General features: G+C 39.1%; 3 protein-coding genes across 9 annotated transcripts in view; 1 reads left to right on the top strand and 2 right to left on the bottom strand.

Moving 5' to 3' along the window:
* Positions 1-3,952, bottom strand: part of BTBD10 (BTB domain containing 10) — a 30,823-nt gene extending 26,871 nt beyond the window's left edge. For 4 of the 7 annotated variants that reach the window (XM_087744548.1, XM_087744575.1, XM_087744567.1 and 1 more), the window contains exon 1: positions 3,822-3,952. The gene's annotated coding sequence lies outside the window, so the exon portion shown is untranslated. The remainder of the gene's footprint in view (positions 1-3,821) is intronic. The other 3 variants (XM_087744604.1, XM_087744593.1, XM_087744558.1) reach the window with 3 other exon arrangements.
* Positions 553-21,752, top strand: LOC148057060 (uncharacterized). The gene is made up of 5 exons (XM_087746659.1): positions 553-570; positions 3,519-4,310; positions 5,110-5,242; positions 14,974-15,069; positions 18,597-21,752. The coding sequence occupies exons 1-4, from the start codon at positions 553-555 to the stop codon at positions 15,006-15,008; spliced, it is 978 nt and encodes a 325-aa protein (XP_087602785.1). The 3' UTR covers positions 15,009-15,069; positions 18,597-21,752.
* PTH (parathyroid hormone) lies at positions 9,307-10,466 on the bottom strand. Its single transcript, XM_009461428.2, has 2 exons — positions 10,372-10,466; positions 9,307-9,580 (listed from the first exon to the last, which is right to left on the bottom strand). The coding sequence occupies exons 1-2, from the start codon at positions 10,455-10,457 to the stop codon at positions 9,307-9,309; spliced, it is 360 nt and encodes a 119-aa protein (XP_009459703.1). The 5' UTR covers positions 10,458-10,466.
* Positions 21,753-22,206: the final 454 nt, after the last annotated feature.

The following is a 22,206-nucleotide window of genomic DNA, read 5'->3' as shown; positions in this document are numbered from 1 at the left end:
CAGATTATGTTAAATAATACTTAAAGCATATTCAGTTCTGTGCCATGACAAAATACAAGGCACAAAAGATGCACAGCAGATTAAGCAAGATTTAGACAACATCAAACACTGGACAGAAGTGGACAAATTCTTTTATGAGATGCAGGACTTGCACTCTTCAAGGTACTGCAGGTGAGGGGAAAAAATGCTCTTTGGAAATCTTTCAGGAAGGAAGTAAAGCTAACCTCAACCATTATCAATATGTTTCAAGCCGGCCAGCCACACTGTATTTATTGAGAATACCTGTAAGGCTGCAAAGCTCTGGAGTCTTACGAAAAAAGATCACTAACATAGCCTGAAGTTTTGAGGCAGAGGCCCAAGATGTCATTTTCCGGACACCAGCTCATCAGGTGGAACAAAGAACTGATTGCTCCAGCTGTCAGTACAGATGACAACATTCAGATAACTAACACGTAACACTGCAGGCAGCTGCTCAGCTTTAAGCCTTGGTCAGAAGCATTTCCTAAAGTAGGACATGCTTCAGAAGCTCATCTGCTCTAACCTGCTACCGCAATGAAATACACTGTAAAGGTGAACCAGGATAATCGGAAAGATCCAATAGACAAGTAACCAGCTAGGACAAAACCTTCACTGGTTGTGACAGAGAAACTCCAAGACTCAGATTATTTAGACTTTCTGTAAGGGCTGACAGTCTGCTGTTCACTGCCTCCAGTCATCAAAGCACAAAGCAGCAACAATAAAAACTAACTTACAAGTAAGATTTACTGAGAATGCAAGCACAGTGACATTACATCCTAATTAAGAAATACAGTTCAAAGTATACATGCTCATAATGCAAACACCATATATCACGGAAATCCATACCTGCCAAGCGAGTTTCTTGCAAACTAGTGCAGACATCAGCCACAATTCAGCCACGTAAAGTAGCTTTATAAATTATCATCATTGAAATATTATCAACTGACACCGATGAAAGCACAGCTAAGAAACACCCTTTGCAATAGAGTCTCAATGTTAACATAGCAGGTCAGGATTGAAGCGTCTCTTAGTAAGTAAGAAGTAAAAAAAAAGAAATCAAGCAGTCATGTGAAGCTCATGGTATTTCTATAGCACCATGAGCAACAGATATCCAATGACTACCTTGCAAGCTTTAACTTTGTAATTCCTAAAAGGAACATGACAATAAAATACCTGTCTGGTATCAAAAGCCTTAAAAGCAAGAGGCAGATGATTCCCAGCTCCCCCTCTGTATTAGGATTCATTGTGTAAAATCAGCCTAGGTCTACCTGTAAAAAGGTCAGTGGATTGAGCAACTTCTCCCACACAAAAGCAGAATCGTGGGTATTGCTGCAGGAAAAAGGAGCAGAACTTAACTTCTTGCTGCTACTACTAGCCCCAACCCCTGTGGCCCACCAATATAAAACAGAAAGCAGACAGACACAGGGCTTCATGACACTCGGCATCAGTGACAAGATGAATAACATGAAACAGAGTATCAGGTAGATTTCTTGAAGAAACAAGCAAGGTCTATAACCATGGTTGTACCCAGCAGTAACAATACATCTCAATGATCAAGAAAATCCCAAATAATTTTTCATATTTTACATGAATTCTAAATTAGCTTTTGATTTTATACATATTTTAAAGAGATACATACTTTTATTGATAAGCAACAGCACTGGGCCAAGATTTAAGCAACACTGCTAAAGGAAAGCTGTGCTGAAAGAAATTAGCGCATAATGAGATTTTAATTTTTGCATATGCATACTGGACAAAGGAGCCCCAGCCTCAAGCGTACAATCTACAAAAGCATACCGTTTCTAACAAAGTGACAGAAAAACCAATGGTGATCACATTTGTGACTAATTCAATACGCAGTGTCATCCACACGTCAGCTGTTCACCATTTTCAAATGCAATGGCACCTAGAAGGAAAACTGGGCTTCAAGAAGGAATTTAATGTGTGATACGAGAACTGCTTTAACTTGTTGTCTTTCTTAAGCCCCAGTTTCCTTGGCATTAACACTAGGCAAAAGCACGAATACAAACCTGTGCTGAAAAAAGTCATAAGAACAGCCTCAAACAGCATCATCAGTAGATGGCAATGATGACCACAGGCAGGATGTAATAGACTATGATGAGTTTCTGAGGCAGAAATGGGACAAATCAAGAAGTTTTATGCAAAGGCTTTTGGTGGGCGATTTGTGTGTCTTAATAGAAAAAAAAAAACCAAACAACAAACAACTCTGTGATGTTTTGCAAGAAAGAGACCTAGTCAAAGACAAATCGACACTGACAGACCTGCAAAACAAATACAGTGCAATAGTTTTCCTTAACTACAGATAAATGGTTAAAAAAAGAAAAAAAAAAATCAGCCAGTTCCTTTTGACTGTACTGTATAGTTAAAGATATATGAATTCAAGGTAACCTACACAAGATGATGCAGAGACAGATTTTTAGTTCATATAAAAGAAAACAAGTGTGAACCATCAGGTTATGAACTGTGAATAGTGTGAAGTTGATAATTTGAATTGTATTTCTGGATCATCTAATTCAATAGCAAATTGAAGAGAGAAAAAGAGGGTCTTCCAGGGAAAGGATCACCAAAGCTAAAGCAACAACAGAGATAAGTACTCTTTAAATGAATCACTGAAGATGTTTCACGAAGAAAATAGGCAAACAAAAATAAGGAGAAGATGACAGCCAAAAGGCTACCAAGAAGCCAGGTTTTAAGCATGTACCCGAATTTGTAAGAGGCAGCCAACAATAAAGAACAAAAAGATACAATGCTCAACCACTACTTTGGACAAAGAAGCCAGACAAGTGACAGAAACAGACCTGGAAAAGGCCTATGATGGAGTTGGGTCCAAATTCTGAAAGAAAAGAGCTCTGAAGTGACATGTTTGATGGGATCAGAGATAAAAAGGAAAAAGATGTAGAAGCAATAGCTAGAAAGAAAAGTAATTTTAAAGAAAAGAAAAAAAAAAGCAATGATAGGCAACTGCAACATGTAATTGTACTACAACAGATTTATCATACAAGTAACTGATATTTTCTGCAAATAAAATATGGTTATGTGGAACTAAGTTTTATAAAGATATTGAACTTATTATGAAATCATTTGAGTATGTAAATCAATGCTCAGGAGTTATGCAAAGTAAGTATGCTCCGGAATGACAGGGTAGCTGTCAGGCAGTCCTAAGCAACAATGCTGTTTCTGTACAGCCCTTATAGCAACTGCAGGGTTTACCAATAAACATCATGCGATTAAAACTAGTAATTTAAGCAGTATTCAGCCTACTCACGACACCACACGCAACAGAGCTATCAAGGCGCAATGACCTGGCGAAGGCACCCTTTCTACGATGCTTTTAAAGCGCAAAAGCTTCAGCACACGACCTGTCCCAGGCGACAGGGGAGCCCGAAGCGAGGCCCCGGGGAGATGTCACGCCTCACGACAGCGGCTGAAGGACCCCGCAGCGCCTGCGACGACTGCGGCACGGCTCCGCTCCCTCACAGGGGCAGGGGCGGCTGCCGCTCGCCCGGGCCGGCAGCACGGCGGAGCCACGGACGGGCCAGCCTCCCGCAAGCTCTGAGGGGGGACAGCCCGGGAGCCGCGGCCGAGAGCCGGGCCGGAGGGGCACACCGCCGCCCGCACCCTCCGCCGGCTCCGCCGCAGCGGCGACGGCCCTACGCGCGGGGAAGCGGCCCGGCAGCCGCGGCACACGGCCTCCGCGGAGCGGCGTTCCGCACAGCCCGAGCGGGCCGGGCCTTCCGTCGCCCCTCCGCGTCCCGTCCGCGCCGCCTCCGCCCGCCACTCACCCGCGCGGCGCCGCGGCCGAGCCACCGCCTTCCGCCGCCACCGGCCGCTGCGCCCAGGCCCGGCAACCGCCGCCGCCGCCACCTCTCGCGAGAGCCGCCCGACGCGCAGAGGAGGAGGAGGTGGCGGCGGCGAGCTCTCACGAGACTTGCGGAGCAGGGGGCGGGGCGGGGCGAGGCGGGGCGCGAGGCGACGCCGTTGCTAGGGGCGGGCGCGGTGAGGAGGCGGTGGCGGCGGCCGGCGGCGGGCCGAGCCCGGGGCCGCCTGAGGGCCGCGCCCGCTCCGGGGGGCCCCGCCGCGCCGCGGGCAGCGGGCGGGCGCCGGATGGCGATCCCGCCGGGCGCCGCCGCGGAGTGTGCGGCCAAAGAGGCGGAGCCTCCGCCGAGGGTGGAGGCTGCCGGTCTCAGGGCCTGAGAGGCGGTGCTGGAGAGCGAGCGCCGCCCGCCGGCGGGAAGAGCTGCTCCTCGGCTGCCGCCTGCCGCCGCGGAAAGGTAATTGGGCAAGATGAGGCAGATGAGCCAAACTTTCCCCTACAGAGCTACACTGAGGGGATGATGACTGGGCAGCTAGCTGCCTTTCCGCTGGAGCCCTGTCAGTGTTTACACATAGGTGTTCTGAGGAACAACCGTTACCGGTTTTACATGGCAGCACGTACCCAGCAGCCAGGCCTCTAGTCTAGCCCCGTGGTACTCTGGCGCCGTCATCCGTCTGTCCCTCCCTGGCACAGAAGAAATAGAAGCCAAAGAAGGATATAATACAGTTTAGCTAGATGAGCTGATGTCTTTGCTATCTCAACCTTCATCCTAAAACTGATTTCTGATTTAAATTAGAACTATAATTTTTAGGTTTGTACAGCCCTGTTGGTTATATAGAGTCTGCATAATCTGCAGTCTGTTTAGGAATATAATTAGTGGATGTGGCTTTCATTCCATAATACCCCAGCAGAACTATCATGTCCCACATTGTTGGCAACTGCAGTGTACTGAAGTGTCAGAGTTGCTGAGCCCTTTCCACTCCTCAGGGGGGAGAATAAAATGATACCAAGCCACAACTGTATTCAGATCTAAAGATAACATTTGTCTCTTTTCTAAGATGTTCTCTATAGCATTATTAAATGCAGGGAGAGCTTGACTTCCATATCAAGTGAAAGGACTGTAGAACTCTAGACAATCAGTATATCGAAGCAAATTGGAATTAGTGGAGAGTTTGGGAGGAGGAAGAGAGGGAGCAAATCTCTGCCCAGACTTTTGAATGTTTATTTCTTCTCCTTTGTGCACTGTGGGAAGCCAGTTTGGTTGCACAGTGGATATTTTGGGACAGCCCTGCTGTGAAGATCAACCACTATGTATGGGGTCTTGTCGGAGTCTCATAAAATGCTATTCTAAGCCACTGTTGGACCAGACCTCCCAGGGAAAACATGCAGGTAAGAGGCAACATGAATCTATATCCTGCTGATGAGTAGGGGTTCTGATTTAACCTCTGGTGCAGGAAGTTGACAAATTTGCTATCGGATTCCAGAGACTGGAACTCTACAGCCAATGCCTTTCATGTGCTTCTTATATATCTCCTCTTTCAGGGACACCTAAGTATTAATCTAAAGATTCAGTGAGTGTACACCTCTGGACTTGACTGATGCGTTAGCAGATCTGACTGCTTCAGGCAGGGAATATTAGATAGACAAGTTGTACACCTTATGCTCACTGGGGAGAGGGAAAGAGGAGGCAAGAGAGCAAGGATTTGTGTCTTTGCTATACTGAAATGCCCCATAAAAGACACAAGCTTAGCTACAATATACAGCAAAATGTGAATCTGTTAAACAAATTCTCTTTTCCATCCTTTATCAATAACCACAGAGATAAACGACACAGTTCTAGAAATCCACCAGCAGAACAATGATGGCCAAGCAGCCCGCACAAAAGCTGTTACAATGCGCTAACTAGGCGAGGAGTCAGATGTTATGTGCTGTTTCACAGTCAGCTGAGCAATATTAAACAGCAGTATTTACAACAAAGTTAGAAGCAGCTAAGAAAGCCAAATCACTAGCAGTTAAATCACCAGCAGTAGTTTTACCTACATATCTCACAATTTATCTATTTTTTATTAGAGTTCTTGTGATTTTGGCTTTCTCAGTTTTTTCACGAGTTGTTTTTTTTTTCACATGCTACTGTTTTACTTCCCCTGAAGATGGATATTGATATTAGTGCTTCTTGTTTCAATGAGTCATGAGTGAGAGACACAATTATGTTTCTTTTTACTGAGAATTTGATAAAAAACAGGTGTGTACAAAGCCCTTGCCGGATCATAAAGCAAGGTTTTCTGCCTTGAAATGAAGGATGTGCATAGAAACTGCATTCTTCAGGGAGGAAAGAGGCCTTCTAGAGACACCCCATCTTTGGAAGGCTGATCCTGTGGATGTGAAGGGATGCGGACCTAATACTTTTCTAACTATCTCACTATAACAGGGGACATAGGAAATCTCCTCTGGCAGTCACATGCGTGTCTGAGTCTGTTGTGAAGTGCAGGCTCACTTAGTATTTACATTGTTTACATGCAAGTACACAACCTGGCGTAGACTTAAGGCACATTCCAGTGCATGTGTGGGAGAAAAACTCGAGCCTAGCCAGGGGTCATGCCACTGTCTCCTCCAGTGACATTGACTGGAGATGAGATTTTGGCTCATACTAGCTAAAAGCTCCATATTCAGCCATGTGCAAGCTCAATTCTTTGCCTGTCTTTTCCTTGTTCTCTTAGAAAGATAGGTAGGCAATACCATTTATTCCTCCATACTGTTCATTCATCATATCTTTATCATGCCTCTTTATTTCTTTTCTGACTGCTGTTGTTACCATTTATTATCATATATAAGTGTTTCAGTGGCCCTATTGTTTCTTACCAGCCTCTTTCTAGTCCCCTTAATCTGTGAAAGAGAGATGACCAAAATTGCATGTGTTAGTCCAGGTGAAGATGAATCTTTGCAATATATCATGGTATTAAAATATTTTTGATAATATCCTCTGCCCCACTCTGAACATTTTGCTCTTTTGACTGCTGCTACACTGATCAGAGGTTTAAGTTGAAAAGCCCTAACAAATCTAAAGCCGTAACAAATCTGTTTTCTAGAAAATTACTGTTAGTAAGTAATTTCATTCAAATTACATCTTCTTTCTAATGGGCATTACCTAGCACTAATTCATCTGCCACTGTGCTGTCTTTAGTCCTTCTGAAGAGTCATACTGTATGTGGGCAAAGCAGATGTTATTTTAGCCATAAATGAGACAGTGCTGAGCATAGTTCGTCTGTGGCTGTATTTCTAGCTAAATGATGTTCAGTGGTGCATCCTCTCTGACCCTGAAGCCCTTTGTTAGCAACAAGTATTTCTTGAAGTGTACAGAAAATTTAGAAAGTTATGTAAGCATCTTTCATCTACTGGAGAGCTGAAGATTAGGAAGAACAAGTTGTTTAGATAATAGAATTATTTGTTTAGATCAAAATGAAATGGTTTATGAATTTGGCCCTTGAAGATTGTATAGTTTCTGCACGTCTGTCATTATTGTAAGAGGACATAAATAGGTTTGTGCTAGGTAAACACCTTTTGTTTAACCATCAATATGATTGTGTGTGCAGGAAAGACAAAACGAAAAATAAAAATTGCTTTCATCATTATTTTTCTATTTATATTGCTGTAATAAAATAAAATGGCTTAATAATCTTGCCCCAAATGCTAAATTATAACAGAATAGTTACAGGTCAGTCAGTTATTATGCTTTGAAATAATGTCCAAGAGCTTTTGGTCCACTTTATTTGGTAATACATAAGTGAGACATAGGTACAAAAATGCAATTTTATTTCTTTAAGTTAGCACAGATGTCTGTTAAAAGAATAAATAGAAAGTGCACTTTAAGGCCCCAATTCTACAAATAGACAAGTGGCATGGAACCCTTGCCTGTGTGTGGGGCGCAGTGATGCGCACAGGCATACCATCTGCTTGCAGCACCAGAGCCTTTACATTACTAAAAGTATAGCCAAGATTATGAACTACAGTTCACTAGTTATGAGTACCTTTTTAGCCTCCAGCAGATTTCATTTATATTTGTAATGATTTATGAGATTTTTACTAGGTTCCCCAAGGTGTGCTAGACATCAAACAAACAAATAAGAAGCGATATGGGAACATACATGCAGACACTTTGGCTTAGAGCAGCAATTCATCTAGGTTTGAGCTCTGGCAATGGCAAATTTGGAGGCAACCACCGTCATTCCTACTGAGAAAACATTCTTATCAGTCAGAAATGATTGAGGGTCCTAAGCACATACCATTCAAAATAATTTTGTATTTGCCACTTTTTAAAATTATTGTTACCATAATTGATTTTTTCCCATCCATATTTATATCCGATTCTTTTTGAGTCCTGCCTAGAGTTTGAATATATTGCAGCTAATGGTTCCTCTCCCAGGTTGATTTCTGCATGTTAATGGATCTCATTTTGGGGATTTGGCAAACTGAGATCCCAATTCTACAAAAAATTGCATACGAAAATGAGTAATTTTATTTATGAGAGCCACTAGTCTCACAAACAAAAAATACTTACATTAGGCCTAACACAACATACAGAAATTCAGAGATAGATAGTTTACAGAGAAAATGAGGGACAACAATATATATTGCAAGATTTTTGTTTCAGTTGTAATTGTCTGGTATAGAATCATTTCCCAGTTCTATAGGGCCATGTTTAGATATGTGCTACCATCTCTGTTCCCACTGTTTCTGCAGTTAATTATAGATTATCATCTTTTGGAGGAGGGGAAGGTAATCAAACCTTCCCTTCATTTCAGTATTGTGCAAAATTTCATTCTTCTATTTCGTACAGAGTTTGTTTCAATTTTTATCCCATTGTACTTTAATCTTAAGCTTTGCCTTCCTACTTTAACTTTTTTATGTTTGCACTCTTTTATCCTACATTATTATCATGCAGTTTTTGCTATGTAATTAATGTTCATCTGATTTTAGGCCACCTTCTGAAAATAAATGTGGATTTAAGTTTACATATTTTCATTAGTACAAAGTTAAACAAAATGTAACCCTAGGCAAAATGGTGCCCTACTCTCGAGACAGGTTCTACTGCATTTATTCATTGTTGGTTAGCAGTTCAAGTAGGCCTAGTGAATACATCTGTCCATGTAAGAGTAGTAGAACTGGTCTTAAATGATTTTTCAACTTTCTTATTGTTTTGGGTTTCTTTTTCTTTTTATGCTGGAAATTTATAAGATACATTAGCCCAGAAATTAGCAGTGGGCTGGATCCATGGGTGGACTGTAAATACATTTTATTATTTGTTTGTGAAATGTCTAACTCAATGGGGCTACAATCTTGAATGGAGCCTTTAATCCTTATTGCAGTTTTAATAAATAATAATAAAATGCCCTACTTGATCAATGATATACAGACACGTGCTTACTTGGACAGGCATAATGCTCTGGCTTTTTTCATTATGGCTTTGTTTTAAAGAGTACATCCATGTAAGCTTTGTCCAGATCAATGGATTTCTTCTGCATTGCTGCCTGCAAATGCTCAGGGAGCAGCCTCCGACTTCTTATCTCACCCAGGACAATATCATCCTTGTTTCGAGGCCTCTGGGTCCTAGCATCCTCGATGGCACTGTGCACATCCTGCAGTTTCATCTGAAGCCAGTCCTGTCTTTCCACAGTGTGTCGATGCTCTCCAAGATTATGCATTAATTGCATCTCACTCACTGATCTTTTCCTGCATGAAAGAAAAGCAAAGAAAGAGACTTACTGTGGCCCTTCTTGAATTCTAGATCTTCACCCAAAACCCCAGGTTTGGGAACTTTTGTGAGGTATCGCAATACAGAGCCGTAGAACCTACCTTTCTAATTTGTAAGGAATAGAATGACATCTGGAGAAGAGAAGGAAGGTGGATGGTGATTTGTTGTTGGTAATGGATATATTAGTGAGAGGGCATCAAAAAAGGGAAATAGTCCAGTTTTGTGACAATATTGTTTGACTATTTATTATTTATTTTAGCTGTTGTATATGAGCTTAGGGCTTATACGATAATAGGTAACTGATTAATAAAACTATGGCATTTATTCAGCAGTAGTTTTTTGTGAACACTAGAGCTAAGGAAGCATGATTTCCTGTGGATTTGTGTCTCAATGCTGATTGATGTTAGTGTCTAAGTGCGAGTCCCAGGTAGATTCTTGCACACTAAAAAGGATGCTCTCCTGTGTAGACCCTCCCAAGTGTCTAATAAGACATGCAGCCTACCCAGTGATATTTCTAAGAGAACACTTACATGATTTTTCTCCCTCTAATCAGCTGCCTGTTTTTAAAAAATGTGTAAGAACTCAGAGTATCCGAGATCTCTACAGCTGTATCTAGAGGACAGAATTTGGCCAGCTTGGCCAAAGGATTCAAAAGCAGGGACAGAAATACTCACATACACATAAACTTACATACAGACAAACCAACCATGCTCTCAAGAACAGTTAAAGTCATCCTCCAAACTTTGGAAGTGTATAATAATGTACTTACATCATTGGTCTTCCATCAGAGTTTGTAAAAAAGCATATGGCATATAAAATCATTGCAGTCCTGGCCAGATTTTTTATAGAAGTCATTTTGTCTACAAAGACAGAAATGAATACATGTATAAATCTTTATTTCAAGTAATTTCTGTTCATTTCAAAGAAAAAAGTTGAAGAAAGACATCAGAGAACTGATTTTGAAAGTTGTTTTTCTGTGAAATGGGTTAGAGCAAGGAATGCAAATGAAGAAAGTCATTCTAATACTAATTTTGTGAGCAATTTACTGTTACTTTGTAGGCAAGTCTAAGAACTTTGGTCAGCCTTAGTTGCCCTGCATCATCATCATATAGGTACCCATCTCTCGGATACTTGGGTGAAAAGCACCACGTTCTTCAATAATACTGTTATTACTATCATTATTTAAAACTTATTTATACTTTATATGCTCCAAGAATGTTGAAATACTTCTATATAGCTATGCAAGTAAAAAGTTTTGTTCTTTTATCTGTTTATTTTGCATATTCTTTAGAATGAAGAGGCTGACACTTTTCTTGACAATTTTGCATAGAGGCGTAACTGTACTGAGTTATGTCATTCCCCATTTAATTACATAAGAGAAATCAGAATTGAGCCCCTCATTTATTTCAGTGATAATCCTGCATTGCCAGCAGGAATTCCACTCTGCATTGTACATCATCAGCAAAACTGCCACTTGGGATATATTTGGAAAATATTTCTTACTGATGATGCTGTAGCAGGCAGAAATGACACAGTCCAAATATCCACAGTTTGGATTTTCAGTATTGGCAGCCAGAAAAGGCATCTTTTTGTCATAGCTTAAGAAATTTGGTCCAGAGTAACCGAAACTTAAGAAATATAAAACTCCACAATGCCATTTTTGCAATACTTTTTGCGGCTTTACTCTAGGTCGGAAAAGCATTTATTACATCGTATCTTACATGATAGCATGAATATGGTCCTAGCAGTCCATCTAACCCAATATTAAAAATTCAGGAGTTGAATTCACTTCAAGATATTTCTAACTCACTGTCTCAGATTTTTTCATTTCACAAATTTGGTTCAGGTAATAAAACAGTTTGATCTTACTAATATTCACTTTATTTTTAAGATAGTCTGAAAAGAAGGTAATGTAAAAATGAATAAAGAATCAATGATAAAATTTTCTAAATAAGTCTTGTAGAGAACTTGGAAATAAAACAGAGTATACTTACCAGATAGTATCTTAAACAGATTTCTGGTTTGGGTATGTCAGCAGATGACTGTCTCTTGATGTCAAGTATATTTAAAGACTACTGAATTGGTTTAGTGGACCCCTTAAATGTAACTCTAAAATAGAGCTTCTAAGTAACTTAGAAGCCCTTTTATTGTCTCAGTTGATGTCACTCTCAACACACACCCTCCTGACCCTCATGTACCCACCCTCGGATGCTTTTGTTAATTTGGCATTTACAGGGAAAAGAAAGGTCTCAGCAAAAAGAAAGTATCCTGTGTAGCTGTGACTTTTTTGTTTGACTTTTAAATTCAGATTCCTTATTACTCAGAGATTTGTGCCCAAGATAAGATGATCCCTGAAGCTGTTGGAAGGATATGCAAAGAAAACTTTGTCTTGTTAAATGCAGGCAGGTAAAACTTAAATAAGGCAGTGAGGTTAGTAATCTACAAATGCAAGATTAAAACAAAATATTGAAAAGCTAACATCTATAATACTTGTGGGAAATAAGAATAGTCACTTCAGGTCAGATACTAGGTTTCTTTGTGAAAGAGTATACTGGAGAGGAACAGAAGCCCCAAGATGATAGAGGATCATGTTTTTAATGAGAAGCTGGTGGTACTGAAAAGTTGTTAAAATACAGTGTTAGACCCTCACTGTTCTGTTATACCAATACCTATGAATATCCCTGAATCTCTCAAATGCGCCAGATAAAATGGAGGCATTTGAAGAGGCTGCAATATAAATTAGTACTTTATAAATTTTGGAAAAGAAATATAGAACTCTGCCTACATTCTAAGAAGCAAAATGTTTAAATCAGCAATACTTTCCCATATGCATGAAGAAAGATTACTTTTGGCTGCAAGATATTTTTCCTACATTAGATGCTTCTTCTGAGTTCCAGCATATTTCTCCAGGAAAGAAAAAAAAGTTTACACCTGCACATTTTAACACACCACTTGGAAGCTATTATTGCTTTTACCATGACTGCAGAGATGGCTTCCAATATTATACTGTCAGTTGTCAATATCCTTGCACCTACGTAAAAAGAAAGCATACAGAGGTTTATGGGGATGATATGTTTTGTTAGGAGATTTGTATCTGATGTGGCCACTAGGGATACTAACCCGAAGGCTTTAGTGACTAAAAATGTATAATGGCCATGGCATGCCAGGAAAGGATTTGAGAAATCCCTACAGATGATAATGAAAAGTTCCATTTTTTAGATTTTACCATAACAAACATATGCAAAACCTTTAAGACAAAGCCTCAAGGCAGTATTTTTACAGAGGCCTGGCATTCATATGGAACCTCTAGCATATGACAGCAAAGCCTTAACTAAAGGACAAGCATTAGAAAATCTAGCCTCTGTATACAAAAAAAATATACTTTCATATAAACTGGCAGCAACTGATAGCAAAAATTGACAATAAGCAATTAATAACAATTGCAAAATGAGCATTAGCAGACTTGAGTTGCCGACATTATTCTTTTAGTTGCAGTTGCATCCCTTACAATACACGTGTAAATCTGGAAGAGACCCCAGGCTGGAGCTTTGAATAAAACTGGGACAGAGAAAACACCGGAATATGATGTTGCAATTGAAAATACTTAATTCACCTCAGACAACTTATAGTATGTTAGTGCAGACGCCCTTAAACAAGATGTAATTTTAACTGGCTTATGTGCTGCATACCTAGTCTTTAAAACAACTCTGAAACAGGATATCTTATTCATTGTCATTTTTATTCAAAGGTGCTAAATAGGTTGTACCTAAAATCTCAAACAAAGGTGGCTAAACTTGATACTTTAAAAATCTTTACATGTGAAAAAATGCACAAGACAAATTAGAATTGCACTGTTTGCCTCAGATGAGTGAAGATGCAAAAAGAATAAATATATGAAATATGTACCCCACTATTTGTAAACTAATAGAGCCTGTGATGGTAATTAAAAAAACTTTAAATTACAGCTCAAAATTGGCATGGCTTTATCTGTATATGCAGAAAAAATAATTTAGTTGATTTGGATTATTATCTGATATCCAGGAATGATGTTATTTGAAAATACAACTGCTAGTAACTTATCTCATGTCATCTGTACTTGCTAAACTTGGTATATCAGATGTGGGAATGACAGATATGAAAGTAGTTCTTGTGCAAAATACTGTACATTGTTGTTTGGACACAGCTTATCCGCTGTGTAGTAAGGAGCTGAAAATGGTATTGAGCTCTTTTAATGTTTCAGAAAGATGAAGATTCATGTTCAGATTCAAATTTTTCTCTATCATCTTAAGCATCTCTCTAAAAAATTCAGATCTCTTTTGGGCACTACTTAATGGAAGAGCCGAGCCTGGGAAACCAGGGCTAACACCTGCTGAAATGCTGTTCAGTAGGAGGCTTAAGACCACCCAAATTTACAGACACAATGGTGAAAAAGAGGTATATAAACTCTTATGATGGAAAGAACAAATAAAATATCTCCTCAATGAAAAGTCATTTCATGATCCTTTGTAGGTATAAGACTGTGTATATAAATACAATTGCAAAATATGGGTGAAAAACCCCCAAGTTTCTTAGGAAATTACCTTCTACTAGTGGGGGTACATTTCTAGGGCCTACAAATGAGGACTGACCTACAGGAGACAATTTTTGCTTTTCTTGGGATAAGAGGAGGGAAACCAGTGGATTCTGAGTTTCCATATTCTGCAAACAGCAGGCTATGAATGAGCCAATGCATGAAACAGTGGGTACAACTGAATAGAGCAGTCAAGAAACTATAAACCATTAAATGTTTCAGGTATCTACCAGACAAAGGCAACTGATTCAGAAATTGATTGCAAACTATTAGTCTATATATTGCATTATCAATACTGAAATTTCTTTTCCTTTGGAAGAGGAAGTGAGAGCAGGTAACTTTTTATGAGACTTAGGCTGAAATACAATAATGCTTAGAAGATTGTAGTTCAAATTTGTGATTATTTCTTTATGTATGCCAGCAAACTGTCTCAGACTAGATCTAAGCTTGAACTGAGTGTTCTCTTTTATCATCATCTAAAACCATAGAATGTTATACTGGAAATGAGACAATATAGCAATATACTCCAGAGTTTATTACAGTAATGGCACCTCTTTGCCATGAGGCATTGTAGACACCAAACAAGGGCATGGCACTTCTGAAGATGTTCTGAAGAGGGCTGAAGAACTGAAGATGCTGGAATCACAGTGTGGGAGGGAAGAGCTGACCACAGCCTTTTCTTCTGACAAGACTTTTTCTTGATCAGCCAGAGGACTACCCTTCCCTGACCTTCCCTTATAGATTGTACAGATACTTGAATCAACTGTGCATGAAAAAATCTCTGTGTTGCTTTGTTTGCAGGTGGCGTGCCACTTACGTTGAATTTGTGCCATTGAATGTAATCAGACTCCAGGGTTGAAAACAAGCAGAAAGCAATTAGACAGATTTTACAGCCAGGTAGGTGAACAATGGCCATATTCTAAAAATTCTGAATTCTTTATAATCTACTTCATATATTCTATTCATTTTGTCAAGGAAAAATATTATATTGCATCTTGAAATTAAACACATACTGAGGTACATTACTGGAATATGGTCAGAGGACACAAAGCTTTCTAGAATTATACTTTTAAGTGACTAAAGCATATTTTCACAAATCAATTATGTAATCTGATGTATTAATATTCCTACGGAATTCTTCATCCTCTAGATTTAAGGCTTAAACACTGCAGTCAGATTATTTCTGTGCTATTTACAAAAGCAGGCTTTTTCCACTTTTGCTTGTTCCAGCGGGTAGTTCCAGATAAAATGCTTTCTAACTGCAACTATGGCTAGCGAATATTAGTAGGTCATTGAGCAAGGGAACAAAGTAATTGGTGACACACTGGATGATTGGTGAGGCAACCTTTCTAAATGTGTCCAAGGAATGTTTCTGCCTTGACACAATGAAGAGCCAAAGTGACAGTCAGTAAACTCTTTAGAACTTCATTTGATTGACAAGATTTATGGCTTTTCAAATACCACAGCAGCGTGTTTGGTAATTTATGTAAGCAATGTTGGGTATCTTCAGGTGTTTTTGGGTTCTTGCAGCTAGATGAAGCTTTGACCACATGCCAGTTTCCAATTAGATAAAAAACGGCACAGAGACTTCGGTGAAAATCAAAAGATGGCCTATCTCAGTTTCAGTTTGCATCCAATCTGCTTCATACAATGTGTTTTTAGCAGCTACTGGCAAATGTGAATTTGGAAATAATTGCTTGCCAGTATATTTTTCTCCAGTTACATAAAATCTTTCATCTGAGAATCACAATGTTCCTGAATCTCCCTGATTTGTTTCTGAGGGACGTATATAATGATGATGTTTATTTCTACGTTATGGACATTTCGACAAAGACAGATTAAATGCAAACATCACTGAGAAAAAGATCAGAGATAAAACAGAAGCTGGTAGATTCTAGTCCCAGTCACCTGACTTTAAGTACACTTGCTTTCCTAGGGAGATAAACAGGACACTGTAATGATAATTGTGGTCCAGATTATTTCTAGAGTTTTCACTGATTAAGTGAAACATATACAGTGTCTGAATGGACACCCCCTTTTGCTCTCAATGTAACTTAGCCGTGTTATCTAATAGAGCTATCCAGTTTATCATGGAATTTCTCTATTGACCTATCATGGACATGCCAGGCTTTGATGATATGTTCATGAATGTATGAGTGTTTGCTCTCTGCATGCCACCCTATACCATGGCTGCATAGAATTTCACATAGCATTACATGGCTGTTTTGAAGCCTAAATGGAGAGCCCTGCTTACCTCATCTCTCTCTCATGAGAAGAATCTGAAGCTTGATGAAACAGCCTGGAGGAATGCTAAAATGGCTGTTAAGGAAACTCATGAGGATGAGGTACCTCAGTCTCTACAGAGACATATTTCAGTGGTCAGTAACAAAAATGCTATTGCGCACCATGAACAATAAGAAAAGCCGTGGTTAGTTTCAACACATACATATTGGCACATTTTTGAAGTACTGTTAGTGAATTGTAAACTAAAAATGTAAGTACTTATAGAATTGTGTGTGAAAGTATAGGTTTTACTTCGGATTTAAAAGTTCTGGTAAATTATTTTACAGTCAATAATTAGTGGGATATTAGCCCTCATGACACTGAAACACCATGCTGTCAATGCTTTGCTGAATTCATTGCTATAAAGAACAATACAGTACTTCATGACCTTTTTTAGTAGATAGGAAGCTGGTACAGTACTCAAAACTGCTGTTGGATCATCAGATTTTTGGGATCGATACCAAATTGAATTATGCATATGCACACGTATATATAGTCATATATAGGCCAGAGTGTTTATTGGCCTATTACTGGCTCTAAATACTTTGTGCAAGCTTGAGTTCCCTTTTAATGACATGCAATGTAGTTGGAGGTCTAATGAGGGCTCATGTTCTTTTTTGTCATCCTTCAAACCGACATGGCATCCCTGACAAGCCACACAAGGAGACCAGTTCTGAGAGCACAAATAATCCCAGAGGGAAATGCATCTAATACTGAAACAGGGGTGAGTCTAAAATCCACCCCACCCCTTTTTCCAGTCTGACGGACCTCACTCAAGACTTCAGGATTCAAGAACCCTCTCTTCAGCATACATCTGCACACACACGCACATACGTGCGCATTCCATAAAATCATCATTTTAAAAGAAATTAAGACATCTACTAAAAAAGATTTGAATAATTAAATATTAGTGTCCATTTGATCCTGAAAGTGGGAAGTAGGGAGCAGCAGATATCTACAAGTATCAGGTTTGACCTAACAAAACTGTTGTAAGAATGAATGTGCCAGCTCTGCATAAAATAACCATGAAGACTCAGGATGACACAGGATGGAACAATGAAGGTCTGCATGTTTTATGCAGGTAGCCACATATTTTTCTATCCTTTCTACTGAAAAGACATTTCAAGTTCATATTCCCATATTTTTTGCAGTCACTGCAGATGAGCAGATAGCATCCAAGTAAGCAATCTGGAGCGTGATGAAATCTCATGGGAATCACGAGTACAATTTACAAATGAATGATGGCATTTCAGACCTTTCCTTCAATCCAGTGAATGTCCTGAAAAGATCTTAGTCCCTAACCAGCTGAAAAACTTGAAAACAGAGAGAACTGGCAAAAATGACTGTTTTGTTTGGGTTTTGAAAGAAAATATTGTGCTAGGTGCTATGCAAACATGCAAGAAGATACATAGCCTCTAATAATGGTGTTACTAAGGAAAAAATGTGTGGTATTTTATATGAAGCTTTTCATTATTTGAGATATTAATTACAGCAAATAAAATGTGTTAAGTTATATGTTAAAGACCCTGTCCCAGCAATAAAGTCCTTTAAATGAGAACTTCTAGATACAAGACTCATTGGAGATTAACTCAGTAGTTAAATATTTTGACTTGAAGCTCCTTCAAGATATTCTCTTAATATCTTTGTGCATATATTTATATTATTTTCTAAAGGGATAGTACTTTTTCTGTATTTTCCCTGCTCTATTTAATCCATCCTTTTCACTGCATTATTACCTGGATTATCAATAGTTGTCAAAACCAAATTCTTGAATTAATAATTTTCTTTTACAGAACTCAAAAGACATTTTAAATACATGTATTTTATTTGCATTATTTGTATATTTTAAATCCTTCTATGTTGACCAGTAGTTTTCTCAAAACTCCTTTTTCTTCTTAGACCTTCCTGAAATATCAGTACTAACATGAAATTCTTATAGTAACTCTCACAATCTAGTTCATCAAGAAGCACCTTGTATGCATTTTAAGCATCAGTCACTTCCTGTTCTGCTTTTTGCTTCATTCTTTGCTCTGGTTGGATTTGACAATGTAGTCTATGAGAAAATGTGCTTTATGGTAAGATGTGTGGGTCTTACAGTTAACAGTTATTTGCTTTTGTTTCTTTGTTTCTCTCTGTTTCAGTCTCTATGTTGAGCCAGTGAGAATCAAAAGAAAGAAAAATTGGAGTTTGGCTCTACAGATCATCACCTTGGCCTTTTCTACTACGATCTTCAGTAGAGGGGAGCGTTATTATTAACTGTAGTCGTAGTTTCAGTGAATTAGAGAGATTATGCTAATTAGTATGTCTCTCTTAGATCTTCATTGCTGACGTGCGTATTTCTCCTCTCTCACAAAGCTATACAGACTATCTCAATTTAAAATTTTTCACGTTAAACTCTTTAGTTCTCTGCTTAGCCTCTGCTGAAATCTGTTCCTTGTCTGTGTCTGTTCTTCCATATGAAATTCAGTCTCTTCATCTTAATTTTCTAGGCTTTTTATAAAAGGCCTAGATCCCTACTTTCGTGCACTGCACATTGTCATTTTAATCTATGCAGTTTGGGCTAGGATACGAACAAATAAAAATTTGCTTAGCTTGCACTGTGCATGAATGACAATATAGAATGCTGAGTAGTGAAGGCCCTAACCCTGTATTTCTGCCCTCATTTTCTGCTACCCTTTGTTTTACATTGTGATCTCCCTATCTCATAGGATAGACTAGTGAAGGTAAAAATTAACCAATTCTGCCTAAGCAAGTCACTTCATTTTCTGTGCTTCATAGTCCTTATTAAAATGGTCATCCCTATAGAATCCTGTCCCTAACTTGGTCTTTTCTGTGGTAACCCCTATGTTAGGAACAGGCTTTTCTCCATTAGCCAGGTAAATTTCCTCCTCTTGTCTCCTTTGCCTTCTTCTTACTGCCCACTGCCAAAACAATTGGCTGTTTTTCAATATTTAAGAAAAGATAACAATGACTATATCTAGACAAATACTTACATATAAAAAAGCAGAATCTATAAGAAGCAGCCCAAACCTACACTATTCTACTGCAAACTGTCCCTTCCCTTCCTGGCAGTTGTACAATTCTGCATGACCTCAAGATTGTGAACTCTTTGAGTATGGATTGTATTTTTTCATTAATTCTTATGCACAGTTATCATCCTGTAGCAGTATCAACGGGCTTTGTAGTTTTACCGTGATCCTACAAATGCATCTTAGAAAACAGAGAATCATGTAAAGGACGGATTCTGAGCCATCATCCCTAGCAGCCTTGTGAAATTAAAGATCAGAATAATTTAGGTAATTATTGCATTAGTTTTCCCAAGATTTTTGCCCCTTCTCCTCTCTCATACACTGGGAAACTCCTTTAAAAGGAGTGTCTGCATATCTCTGTAATACAAATGACCCAAGAAACAAAGGCATGGTCAGAAGCTAATAGGAAATAGGGCATACTAATGTGCAAACAGATGCTGAAGCAATAGTAGCATCCTAGACCCCCAAATCTCTTTGTATCTGAGAGATCTATAAACATTTGTGAGAGCATAAATTTACCAAGGTGCACAGAGGAGATGGCTTGAGCTAACAGTTTGTTTTTCTTCCATGCATCTGTGCTGTAACTATAGGAACGGACTCTATAAATAGCCCAACCCAGTTACCTTTTCCAGAATTTCAGGGATGGCTAATCCCCAAAATAAATGAATTACATAACTCTGTTCTCTGAACATACTCGTTCACTCTGCAAATTGGGTTCTTTGCACACCACTTTAAAATTAGTGCATCCCTCTAGCTTACATTCAATACTCACTGGAGCAGTTGTTCAGTTGACATCGTCATTCTAACTTAAAGGAGCAATGTTAATTTTCAGCATCTGAGGATTTGGACTTTGGCTGCAGGTATTTGTTAAAGTGCATTTAAAAAGAAGAGCAGATCTGAAATATCAGACTATAACACTGATTCTAAAGTTAAATTAGGTAGGGTCAAAAAGACGTATTTTTGACGCATTAGGCTGGATGCACATGGCTGAGTTATATGAGGGGGAGCAGATACTCAAAATGAATCATGCACATTTGCAAGACTGTCCTTGAACTTAAGGTTACAGCAGAAGCCGAGGAAGTGTTTCTTCCTCTGGAAAACAATAGTATTTAAGAAGCACTGTATACTAAAGGGAAGATCTCATTCTGGAGTTCTGAAATCTGACCTTAAAGGAGCAACTGTAGATAAATCTGGACCCAGTGTATTATAAGTAGAAATGCCATTCTTGGATCAAATGCTAACTCTCCAAAACTCTAAGGGCTGTTTACAGTGAAGTTATGTATTGGAAATATTTGCAAACAGTGTACCACAGGAGTCCTTAATGCATGCAATTTTATGTCCAGTTACTGCCTTCTCAAGCTGAGCAATCACATATGTCACTGCTACAGTGGCCTAGCAGCCTAATAATGTAAAGAGAGGACATTGCATTGGAATGGGCAGATCTGAAGACACACATGCTCAAATATGACCTCATCACATAAAGGATATACTTAGAGGAATTGTATCCTTCCAGAAAAGAGTGCTCTACAGCTGTGTTATCACTAATGCCTGACCAGGTCTCTTGCTCATGGTTATTCTCATACCATCTTTGAGGGAAGAGTTACTTTGCACATTTTACAGATGAGCAAACAGAAATAGGAAAAACTATGTCCACAAACCTCAAAGCTGAAATCTACCTAGAATGACAGGAAATATCACCAAAAGGCCCCTGCATCACTGCATGTAAGTGGAGATACTTTCCCATAAAAGTGGTCCACACTGTGTAACATTATGGTTGCTGAACTTGTTTGGTATGTGAAGTCCTGCGTTCCACACGGCAGTGCAGTCCACAGGGCTGCGAGTCTGTTACTGCTCTATTATGTAATGTTTACAAGCTCTTTGCCACAAGTGATCTAACACCTGCAAGAGGCATGTATTTCCCACTCTACTAGGGTTGCAATCTCGTCTTTTCCTCCCTGTATTGATCTTTGCAGAGAAATTATACAAAATCTGCAGACTGTTTTTTTTAAGCTTCTTGGGTGTTACTAAATTTTCACTCTGTGTGTGTCTCATGTTTTGTGCTCTCCAGACATACTTATTTTCTTTTCATCAGTCTTCACTATTTTATCCATCTCTGTTGTGGTTCTCCCTTGGGTTTTTATTGCTAATTTATAATCAGTCATATGGCACGCTACCTACCCTATTTCTGAAGAAATATGAATACGTATTGTTCTGCATAATTTATAGCTCTGTTCTTTTGAAGCATGAAGTAAAAGCTCTTTGCAAAAATATGAACACTGAATGGAATGATTGTCATTTTTAGGATTTCTGGGGAGCCTCACACTGACAGCTGTTATTGCTGGTGCCAATCCCACCTCCATGTAATAAAACACTTCTCTGTATTATCTCACTGCACAAGTATGATAAATACTTTGTTACAGGCATCTACTTACATCCTAGTCCTTCTGTGATGGTGAAACACAGGTGTTAACAAGTCACTCAGCTTCTGTGACTGCATTGTAAATAGCATTAGACTAACCAGGTGATGATATCACATCAATACTTTGCATTTCCAAAGAAATATCTTGCCTTTTTATTTTTTGAGTACAGACCATGAAACAATACAAAGGGCTTTTCAAATTTCTCAATGTTCAGAAGAGACTACTGTCCATGTAACATTTTTAAAAGAAGAGGCTTTCAACTATCTCCTGTTTCACAGAATCATTTAGATTCTCAGAGGCCC

This window comes from Nipponia nippon, unplaced genomic scaffold (genome assembly GCF_047370975.1).
Source record: "Nipponia nippon isolate SJK-2023a ecotype South Korea unplaced genomic scaffold, ASM4737097v1 scaffold_10, whole genome shotgun sequence".
NCBI lineage: Eukaryota > Metazoa > Chordata > Aves > Pelecaniformes > Threskiornithidae > Nipponia > Nipponia nippon.
Note: the sequence above shows the minus strand (reverse complement) of the source record. Positions and strands in the feature narration are given on the sequence as shown.